The sequence below is a fragment of the Impatiens glandulifera genome, chromosome 7 (genome assembly GCF_907164915.1).
Source record: "Impatiens glandulifera chromosome 7, dImpGla2.1, whole genome shotgun sequence".
Taxonomy (NCBI): Eukaryota; Viridiplantae; Streptophyta; class Magnoliopsida; order Ericales; family Balsaminaceae; genus Impatiens; species Impatiens glandulifera.
The window spans coordinates 9501696-9514321 of record NC_061868.1 but is presented as its reverse complement, the minus strand read 5'-3'; the positions used below and the strand labels follow the sequence as shown (position 1 = coordinate 9514321).

General features: G+C 27.6%; 1 protein-coding gene across 1 annotated transcript; it reads right to left on the bottom strand.

Annotated features, from left to right (window-relative positions):
• Positions 1–1121: 1121 nt before the first annotated feature.
• LOC124946294 (S-protein homolog 3-like) lies at positions 1122–1577 on the bottom strand. Its single transcript, XM_047486858.1, has one exon. The coding sequence runs from the start codon at positions 1575–1577 to the stop codon at positions 1122–1124; it is 456 nt and encodes a 151-aa protein (XP_047342814.1).
• Between the last annotated feature and the right edge of the window lie 11049 nt (positions 1578–12626).

Here is a 12626-nt window from a genome sequence, read left to right as displayed (position 1 = left end):
AGAAAATATGAGAACTCGTGGTCGAAGTAGACTATTGGGAAAATTATTACTAATTTTCATCACTATCGTGTTGGAAATTTTTGTGATGTATTAATTTTCATCACTTGAATCTATTGAATTTTATTGTTTTCTAATAACATTTTTTATTCGTTTTTTTTTATAATAATAGGTTCTTGATACGATGATTCAAGAGATGAACAATCATTTTTCGGAATCAACAACGGAGGTACTTATTTGCATTGCTTGTTTAGATCCAAATGACTCATTTTCTCAATTTGATTTCGGTAAGATATTCTACCTTATTGAATATAGTACTTGAGAACCAGCTTCAGCCTTACATTCAAAATGTACGAAATGAATTTTCTATGATGGTTGAAACTGGGAAACATAGACATTTGTATACTTTTGTTGAAATGATCTTTTCTGCGATGAAAATTATCAAGAGTGATTTACATAATAGAATGAGTGATGAGTGGATGAACGACAGTTTGGTAGTATACATAGAGAAGGAGATTTTTGACACAATTGAAAATTTACAAATTTTACAACATTTTCAACAAATGAACACCCGAAGAACTCAGTTGTCTCTATTTGTTTGTACGTCTAGTAGTAGTTGAATTGTAAAAAGATAAATATTTTAATAGTATCGACGTGATTTTGTATCTTTATTATTATCATTATTAATTATACTTTTATTTTTTATTTTTATATATATATATATATATATATATATATATATATTCTTATTCAACACCTATGCCTAAGTGTGATCTTATTACATAAGATGGTTTTTGTTATAATCTATCACACAAATAGTGAATCATTTATGTGCACAACTGAGTTAAGAATTCACAATAACATCACATACATCTAATTTGCTTATTCAATAGAAAATTGACTAATCCCACACACACCTAACAGTAAGAGAAGCTAGAAATTAAGCTAATTTTGTTACTCCAAACAAACATCTCACCCTAAAAAAGACACCAAATCTTTCATTGAAAAGTTGTAATAATATATAGTTGACAAACAATGGATGAAAAAGCTTGAAAATGGTGATTTTATATAATTTATTAAGTAAACAATAATCTTATTCAGGGTGAAATATCCCACATACATCATCACCAAGTATATAATAGAGTATACTTCATGTTGTTTTTACTGATATAGAAAGCATTGTCAGTCACCTTCCAAAAACAGTGATAGTTAGGCAAGAACTTTCTCATTGAACAGTTATCCTTAACAGCACCATCAAACACATTAAATCTTGCCTCTTTTGCATTCCAATAAAAATGACAGAAAAAGAGTGTGGTTCCATAAGCATTTTCCTTGAATTTCCACATAAATTCATTTCCCTGAGTTAATGTGCGATTACCCAAGTCGTCATCTTTTGACTTACATCTTACCTTCAATGTATTCACTTCGCTAATGATATGGATTTCGGATACTAGTGAAAATTTGCTTTCCTCGATCTCATTTTCTTTGGCTTCACTTGATGAAAATTGAAAGAGGAGATTGACAGTAATGGACAAGAGAAGAATATTTTGGATAGAGCTCACTATTAGTTTAGACTCCATGACACCTAATTAATAAATAATCTCAATTTCACACTTATCATTGAAATATACACATCCATTTAAATACTCAAAACTTAGGAGAAGTATGTAAATGTCTATAATTAATACTCAATCTTAGGCTGATTTTAGCTATTTCATAATTTTTAAAACAAGGTCATGTAATTAAATCTATACTAATTCTCAATGTCTATTAGTTAATACTCAATCTTAGGCAGATTTTAGCTATTTCATAATTAAAAAAACTAGATTATGTCTTTAATTAATTCTCAATGTTTGGCGGGATTTGGGATTATGGTATTACAATTTATAATTATGTATTATCATAATCATTAATAAAATATTAAAATGTTATAGTTATGTTTAATAAAGTATATTAAAATAAAGTATACTAATCATATTTTATATACATACCTTTCGAATCAAGGAGAGATTTATAAAAGAAGATGTAATACAAAATATTCAGATTATTTTTTTATATTTATGCATTAATTAAAATATATATATATATATATATATATATTTAATGAATGATACTTCAATGCAAATTCTAATAAATCTTTGAATTATGGCAATAAAATCAAAGAAATATTTCAATTGATTGTTTACCATTCAAAGCAAAATCATAGAAATCTACATTCAATAGAAGATCACTAGATAATTCTATTTCTTCTTTTTTTCTTAATTAATTAAATTATTATTTTTTTTATAACAACTTTTGATAAGTCATACAAATCAAGATTAAATAACTCATCAAAATCAAAACAAGGCCTTCTTAAATTATTTTGATATTATTATTTGTAAAACATATATATTAACTTCAAACTTAAACTTATTATTAAGTTGTCATCTCCATAAACACATTAACCACATCTAAATCAGTGACCATGTTTGTCTTTTAGGTCATATCCATGGCCAGTTCTCTTCCTTAGGGTTTCAACATGACCGTTTCTTACTTGATCTTCTTCTTCTTGTTCTTCCCCAACCGCCACTTCCTTAACCTTCTCTCCCATATCCACTGCTTTGTCCACCCCTTCTTTAACCTTATCCGCCACAAAACCAGTCACCCCACTTCCATCCTTCTTATCTCCAGAAACCCTTCCATGTTTATCTTTATCTTCATCCTCAGTGATAATCCTAACCTAAACTTCATCAATTAAAACATTGTTTGAAAATGAAAGAAGAGAAGAGAAGAGAAAGTGACAACCTCTGTTTGAGAATACTTTGGATTTGAGGTTGAGGATAAGGAGGATGATTGGGTGTTTCTGCAAAACTGGGCTGCTCTGTTTCCTAGTACTCCTCTCATTATTAATCGATTGTCTTGTCTTCTCTCTTGTTGAAGTTGGGCGTAAGTAAATGAATAAGGAAGTAAATGACCACATCCACATGCAGCTCTGTTAGATCGAAACGCGGCTGTGCCGGTGGATAGAAACGGCAGGTGGCAAGTTGTAACACTTACACGTTTAAGACTCAGTAAAGGGTTAACATAACATATGAAAGTATATCAAATTTATTTATTTTTAACTTTAGGTGTTTAATTGTTTAATAAAAATGGAATTCAATACATTTTTTTTTCTCAGGCTTGTCCAAAAGTTTTATATATTTTTAAATAAAACTATATATGTTTTTGAATTAGATGGGTATAACATTTAGTTAAATATGATTTTCATTTGTTGTCTGCAGTGTCGAACCCGACCTGAGATTTCGAGGCCTGAGACGAACACAAAACTTGGTGCCCTCAAAACTTAATATTCATACATATATTTTTTATCGATTTAAATATAATAGTATTTGTAACATTAATTTTAAAAATAAAATATCATCAAAACAATATGTCATAAGTAAATACTAAAAAAATAAAGAAGATCTAAACAAAATATAAAATTCATGTTCTGAACTAGTACATAGTCACTTGGGTATTACTCGTCTCGTATTTTTTGAAGCGAAAGTATTGATCAAGTTTGCATAATCAACTTTCTCAATAGATAACATAGCTAACCCATTTAGTCTTTCTTGCAACATAGTTGATCGAAGATAAGTTTTAATCAACTTCAATTTGGAAAATCTCAATTATTCTCTTCAATACTTGTTTCCAATGTTCTCTCTTTGTTAATTTCTATTTGCACACTTTCATCAATTGTCTTTTTCTTTTGAAGTCTTCTTTCTAATTCAATCCAACTAGTCATACAATCAATATGATCTTTACTAGTTTCATGAAAATTGAGGCATCAGCTGATATTCTTCCAATCTTTGTATCCTTCGTCAGCCAGATAACCAAGTTTCGCCATGGTTATCTGAGTTTTGAATAACTTGCAATAAAAACAGAAGATCTTGTCCATAGAGATAGAGTACACTAACCATCTTCTGTCACTTTTCTCACCATTTGTCAATTGTCTCTTATAATGTGATGGATTGAAATGTCTTTCAGTGTTATCAAGAGGAAACAAAATATCATCATATTTTTTAGGACCTCTTTCAACCAAAAAGTCCCTAATATTTTGCATTTTGTTCAAATTTCCTAGATCATCAACATTTAAAGGAAATAAAATCTTTTATATCTCCATCAGTGTCACTTTTAGGCATACTTACATCGTTCTCATTTTCAGACTGTTTTGGGTCTTCATTACGAAGTTCATTCAATTCACCATGTTCCCGATCATTCAACTTATCATCGATGTCATTCTGGTTCACTTGCTCTACTGTTTTATCGCTTGTGAAATACTTATTAAGCATTCCTACTTGGCTTTGAATTAAAGCATATTCCTTTTAATTTTTTCTTTCTTTTTTCTACCCAGACAATTGTTTTCTTATAAGAGGCATGTTTGATAAAACTCTAAATGCTAATCTGCATTAAAAATTTATAGATTAACTAACATTCTATGAATCTATGATTAACCATAATGTTGCACTTCCGTTATGCAATAATGCAAGATACAGATTGTGAATCCACCATTCCACCAAACAAGTCCTCAACAACAAAAAATAATCAAGTAAATCAAACCAAAATTTCACCGAAATCGGAGGAAGAACTCTAGTGGGCAGTGACGTAGTGGCGAGAAACAAAGCTAGTGTTGGAATTTAGACTATGTAGATTATTTCCATTATATGAATGGAAATGAGAATTCAAAAACAATTCTGAGATTGGATGAGTCCCAAGAATAAAATCGAGTTAGTGGATTTGTCCACATTGGAAAAATAGCAAAATGTAGTATTTTTCCATTAATCCAAGTGGGGTTTAATTTTATTGCATAAAAATAAATAATATATTTGGATTAAATATTAATTGAATGAGTCAGTTAAATGGGTATTAATATCAATGTGCTAATGAAAAATTTTCAATCAAATGCAATGATAAATGCATACGTTTGAAACCTTTCACATAACATTGATGAAAATGCAATTGATTGCATTAATTGATTTTATTCCTACGTTAAAAAATTAGTCATTATGTTGATTGACTAATTTATCTTTATATATCTCAATTGATCACACGTTGTGAAGAAGAGATATAACAATTGCAGAATTACATAGTTTTTTTCCTTCAATCACCCTAAATGAATTTTATTAGTTTTTATTTTCAACATCACAAGAAGCTAGCTACTTCTTAGTTTTTCAGAAAAACCTTCCATTGATCATTTTAATTGTAGCTTCACACAATTCTGCTTTGATCCCGGTGATAGTTCAGGTACGTTGGTCAAGTTCGTTGTGTAGTGATTCTGGTGCTGAATCACTACTAGATCCGTTGTACCCTGGAAGACAGCCATCTACGATAAGCTCCAGCGCAAACAGGAGACGATGAAACTGTTTTAAGGGAAATGTGCTAAGCACATGCCTCGAATCAACATCTCAATCGGTGATTTCGTTCTCTGTATATCTTATTTATTTTTATTTATTTGTAACACCATTTTATATATATCTTCTGTTATTTCAAGACAAGAATACTAACAATCTTAAAACAGTTTCTTTGTGCTAAGCTACTTAAGAGCTTGCACCATCGAATATATTTTTTGTCTTTGATGTTTCAGAAATACGAGTCGCGGTGTTGCGGAAGAGATGATGTTCATTTCGAAAAAATGAAAAAGATTCATCTTAAGGAATCAACAAATAAAGATAAGTCTTTATTGCATATAAATATGTTTGATTATTAACACATATGTTCTTATGCTTAAAGCTTAGTTTTATAAGCTAATATATTTTGATATGAAAATTTTCTCAAGAAACATTAATTTGTATATTCATTATACAAATGTTATATAGAAAATAAATTAGAACACAATAATTTAATTTGTTCTAGTCTTATTTAAAGATTTGTTTGGTTATTAAAATTATTAATAATAATGAATAAAAATAAGAAAGTAACTAATATGTTAACTTTCAATTTTTATAAAATTTATGGTGTTAAAATTAATTATAATTGAAACATATGGTTTCAGTTTTAAAATAATTAATTATAATATATACCTTCTTTTTAATTAAACAATATAATTAATAAGAATATGGTAGGATGATTTAATAAATAAAGAGAGATGATATCTTTATTTCTAATAAGTTATGGTTTTAAATGTGTATATATTCATTGTTTGACAGAGTTTAAGTCAAAAAGAAGAGAAAATTAAGTTTCTCTAAAAAGAAGACAAAATGTCGTAAACAGTAATATAACATTGAAATGGTGCATTTGTGCAGTGGTTCAAAGTTTAGACGCAATGATGCGTGGAGGAAAAGAGGTCATGTGTTCGAATCCAGCTGATGAGATGATTTCTTTTGTAGAAATCAGATTTGTTAAAATGACAGTGGTCATTGATGTTAAAAACCATTTTAATTTCTTGTGTAGAAATTATGAGTTGAATGGGGGTAGTCAATGATTTCTTTATAGAAATCGGACTAGCTAAAATGACTTTAGTCGTCATTGATATTGAAACCATTCAAATTTCTTGTGTAGAAATTATGAGATGAATGGGATAGTCAATGATTTCTTTGTAGAAATCAGACTTGTTAAAGGTATTGATGTTGAAACGATTCCAATTTCTTGTAGAAATTATGAGATGAATGGATAGTCAATGATTTCTTGGTAGAAATCAGACTCCTTAAACTTGTTGGAGATGAATGGTGTAGTTAATGATTTCTTTATAAAATTCAGACTTGAGTCTTGATGTGAAAATCATTATAATTTTCTTGTGTAAAAAATTATGAGATTAATGGGTTCATAATGATTTTTATAAAATATATATATAAATATATAATATGATTTGTCTAAATGACATTAATCATGAAGGTTGAAATCATTATAATTTCTTATGTAGAAATTATGAAATGAATTGGGTATCCTAATAATTTCTTTTATAGAAATTATGTGATTCATAATGACAGAAAATGAAGGTCATATGTATAATGAGATTAAATAAGTTATTTGTTTTAGAACTTATTATAATCATGCATTTAAAAAGACACGACTATGTTAGTCGAAATTGTCTTCGCAAAAATTGCCTTGATGAAAATAATCTACTCAGATGTATTCTGAGCATGCATAGTCGTTTAACGTCGATTATTGTTCAAAACATGGCAATGTAAGTGCTTCGATTAAGATATGAAATATATTTGTAGTTATATTTAATTTAATTATGTGCTAATTGATTATTAATATAAATCATGCATATTAGCTAATATAAAGATGATTCATGTTATTCATAATAAGTATGATTATCTAGAAATTTATATATATATATATATATATATATATATATATATATATAAATTAAGATTTGTTTTCTATCTATTTTTATTTTAATAGATAATTTTAAAATTTGTCACAAATTATGTGTTCTTTGATTGACAAAGATTTTTTATAGAATGTTAAAGGTCATCTAATTAATTAAGAAACGAATAATTGATGACATGAATATTTATTTTTATAATTAGTTAGTTTTATATTCGATTAAATAAATGAGCAACATTCTAATTAAGTGTAATAATTAATATTCTAATTAATTATTATATAATTTTTAAACGGTATTTTTAATGATAAACGAAGTTGTATATATATTTGTTTAAGAATATATATGACATATTATGTATCTGATTTATTGACTATATATATTATAGTTGTTTTGTCATCGTGGTGACTAAAATGAAGGAAGAATAATATATAATATCATATATATATATATGGATATATTAATTTTGATTTAATATAATATATTTGATAATTTTGAAATCAAATAATTACAAGCAAAGTATTGTTTGATTTGAGAATAATGTGGCAAATGTGCCGATATTACGGGATGCAAACGTGCAACCGGAAATAAATATTTAAGCGACTTCGGTCAAAGATGCTTGAAGCATTATGATTTCTTTTGTAGAAATCATGTGATATGGTGAATATTTATTTGATTAAATATTCTAATTTCTTTTATGGAAATTAAGTGTTGAAATAAATATTTTAATTGATTAAATATTTTAATTTCCTATGTAGAGATTATGTGAAGAATGATTTATATATGAATAAACATTCTAATCTCTTGTATAGAAATTATATTTTATTCAATTAAATATTTATGATATAGTTATCTTATTCATTGTATGATAAGTATAACAAAAGAAATTTGTAAAAGAATTGTGTGACAATTTCTTGATTAGAAAATCATTGATTTAAATCATATAAGTGTGTGATTTAAAAAATGATACCAACACGAATGTGGGGGCAAATATTTTTATTGATTATAACACAAAAATAATTGTGTATATTATGATAAATAAAAAGATAATTTATTGTTAGAGAAATATATTCTCTATAAAAGATAAAGTTGCGCAACTTTACAAAAAGAAAGAAAATAACAAGAAAATGTCTTGTTTATATTTGCTGAGTTGGTGTTCAAATCGATATTTTAGATTTGAGGATTTTGAAATCAAGAAACGTGTCATATTTTGACATTATTTTCATAAAACTATGAAGAACCAATGTCTTTAAAAGGATTTTATGAAATAAATGAAAATGAAGTTTATAAAGTTTTGATATGACTTATAACAAATTTTATAATAATGATATGAAAATTTGATCATACTTTTATTAAAAAGTGGATGTGACAATTATATATATCATGAAGACAATAAAAATTATTTCATTACGTGTCTTTTGTACGATATTTTTATCGTTGAAAATTACGATAAAAATGATTAAATCCATAAAGGATATGAATTGCACTAAACGAAATATCATGTTGTTATCAAATGATATATTGATATTATTAAATGAAAGACTTTACGTCTTAAAGTGAATATGTTTACACTTAAAAGTGCAATCTACGTATGGAAATCTTCTAAGAAACTTATGATGGATAGATTAAACGTTATAATCTATATTTTTGACTTATGTCGAAAAATAAAATATTTTTATGTAAAATATATAATCGTTTACACGAAGGCAGAATAGTTCAAAGACATTTTGTCTACTAGTTAGCCAAGTAAACAATATTTTCATAAAAAAAAATTAAATGATAAGCATGTACAAATGATTATGCTTCTCATTAGAAGATGTTCCAAGGTTAACTAAGAATGTACCAACAAAAATTTCTAATTATTGTAATAGTAATTTGAAATTGGACAAGCTTAGAGTCAATGACAAGTCTAGACATACACATCTTAGACATAATGTCATTAGACTATACTCTCTAATGGAGTTATCAAATTTGACTATGTAAGTCAAAGATAACATTGTGGATCCACTAATCAGATTATTGAATAGAGAGATAATTTGAAGTCTTTTGAGACATTAGCCTACTATAAGTTGGTATGAAGGAAAACCCAACCTATGCAGACTGGAGATCCCAAGAACTATGTTCAATGGGACAACCTAATTGTACTGACTTGGAAAGTTATTGTAAGGATTAATCCTATAACGGAACAATATATATTTTGACGAGGATAAGCATATCGCTTTTAATGATTATTTGTGAGAAAAGAGATCACCTATGTGAGGGAGAAGTGGGGCCGCTTCGAAAGAATTGCACGGCTCAATTCTAGACCCTCTCACAGAACCAGGCACATGTTCCATGGCCAAAACGGACACAACCATGAGAGCTTGACATGTATCAGGGAGAATTCTATGTGAAAGTGTGTAATCGTTTACACAAAAGGCAGAATAGTTCAAGGACATCGAGTCTACTAATCAGCTAGTAAAGTTATATGCTTTCACAAGGGAAGGTTCAAAGGGTTACACCTACCTATCCTATGTAGAATTCAACTGTTGAACCTTTCACCGGGTTAATCTTTCAATTTCCATTCATGTGGGGGATTGTTGGAATTTAGACTATGTAGATTATTTCCATTATATGAATGGAAATGAGAATTCAAAAACAATTCTGAGATTGGGTGAGTCACAAGAATAAAATCGAGTTAGTGGATTTGTCCACATTGGAAAAATAGTAAAATGTAGTATTTTTCCATTAATCCAAGTGGGTTTAATTTTATTGCATAAAAATAAATAATATATTTGGATTAAATATTAATTGAATGAGTCAGTTAAATGGGTATTAATATCAATGTGCTAATGAGAAATTTTCAATCAAATGCAATGATAAATGCATACGTTTGAAACCTTTCACATGACATTGATGAAAATGCAATTGATTGCATTAATTGATTTTATTCCTACGTTAAAAAATTAGTCATTATGTTGATTGACTAATTTATCTTTATATATCTCAATTGATCACACGTTGTGAAGAAGAGATATAACAATTGTAGAATTACATAGTTTTTTTCCTTCAATCACCCTAAATGAATTTTATTAGTTTTTATTTTCAACATCACAAGAAGCTAGCTACTTCTTAGTTTTTCAGAAAAACCTTCCATCGATCATTTTAATTGTGGCTTCACACAATTCTGCTTTGATCCCGGTGATAGTTCAGGTACGTTGGTCAAGTTCGTTGTGTAGTGATTCTGGTGCTGAATCACTACTAGATCCGTTGTACCCTGGGAGACAGCCATCTACGATAAGCTCCAGCACAAACAGGAGACGATGAAACTGTTTTAAGGGAAATGTGCTAAGCACATGCCTCGAATCAACATCTCAATCGGTGATTTCGTTCTCTGTATATCTTATTTATTTTTATTTATTTGTAACACCATTTTATATATATCTTATGTTATTTCAAGACAAGAATACTAACAGCTAGAACGAGCGAAAAAGGCCCAAGAGCTCGGGGAAGGAGACGACCGAGTTTTCTGCTCCGATTCTGACAAGCTGGAGGATCAACGACGGGCTTGGGGTTTGGCCCGTTTGGGGGAAATGTTTCATTTTCTTTTTCCAGAATGCTTGTTCTTATTTTTTTTTTCTTTTTTCCTTGATTTTGTTGATAAATGGGAATCGTGCGATTCTTTTCTCCAAGTAAGATATTGTTTTTTATTTTTATTTTTTTGGATACAAATTAAGTTAGGGTTTATCATTGATAGGTTATCAATTATTATTTATGGGATTTTTAAAAATAAGCCCATTAACATATCATTATAATTTATTTTTTTAAGATTTTGGTGCCCCAAAAATATTTAGGCCTGAGGCAATTACCTCACTTATTACACAGTAGATCTGAGCCTGGTTGTTTGTTTCCATGATTGAAAATAGGAAGGGTAATGAAGCGGAGAATACATTTATTATTCTTATTTTGATCTGTTTTGGGAATCCTGCAGACACTGTTATATCATTTTTTTTCAAAATCTTTTATAAAAATATATAAACGAACATTTTAATATTATATATATATATATTGTAATATATAAAATATATTAAAATATTTAAATAATTATAAAAAATATAATTAAAATCTTTATAAAATATTAAGAATAAATAAATATACTGGTATATGTTGTATATTTAATTGTTTTTATATTATTCGGGACAGAATCGAAGTGGAGTCGAGACGAGAAACATAAATATTATTCTCGATAAACTAAATGTCAAAACTAAATATTATTCTGGATAAACTAAATGTCAAAACTAAAAAATCGTCCTTCCTAGGGTAATTCGGGTGAAAAATTTTCGGACGGTTTATAATTTTTATCCATAAATAATTGGATCATGGCGGGACACATTAGGATTGTGCTTAAGGCTGATAGAAAAATGACCCAACAATTATGGCTTCTTATTTATTTGAATTAATTGGAATTTCAGTTATCTTTTTTTAAACCTTACAATATAGAACTCCTTATTGTTAAAACAAAACGAGATTTTTTTTAACAATTTTAAAAGTGTCGTTAACTTATTATTTATGCATAATTTATAAATAAATAAATAGATAATATATTTATTTCACCAATTTAACTACCGAATGAATGATTTCCGATTCTTTGAAATTCGATAATAAAAATCATTAATTTGTTAAAATTTAATATTTAAATGAGCGACATTGATGTATTATTTTATTTATTTTATAAATGTCACGTAAATAATAAATTAACGACATTTGAAATCGTTAAAAAAAACTTCGTTTTATATAACTTTAATCCTACGGAGTCCCAAATTGTTTTGTTTGAAAGAAGAAATCCAAAATCACAAATAATCAATAATAAAGAACCTTAATTTGATAATTCGACCCGAAAAAATTATTATAAAAATGTGACAAAATCCTTAGTTTTTTAAATTAATTCTCTACTTATTTTCTCTATATCAAAAAAGTAGATGGAGATCACCCCTTTCATCTCTAATTTCTATTTTATTTTCTTTAAGCCTTCTACAAATTATTTTCAAGCTACTCCTTCCTATTCAAGAACATGGAAGATGAAAATAAGGAATTTAGGAATAGGGTCAAACTAGGGTCAAACTAGTCTTATTTAGTTAAGTATCTATTCAAATATTTTAAAACATAATTTAACTATAAATATATTAAAATTTTAGTTTGTTCCCTTTTCAAATTTAAAGTAGATTTGACTTAAAAATTAGTTTTATAAGAAAAATATAATAATTTAAGCACTATAAAATTATAAAAAAAAATAAAAATTTTTTTTTTTAATAAAAGAAGAATTAACATGACACTCGACGATCATGTTACCTTGTTACCTGAC

Bases quoted from the DNA above. Each gene is read 5' to 3' on its own strand.
- LOC124946294 (XM_047486858.1), bottom strand. From the start codon at position 1,577: ATGGAGTCTAAACTAATAGTGAGCTCTATCCAAAATATTCTTCTCTTG.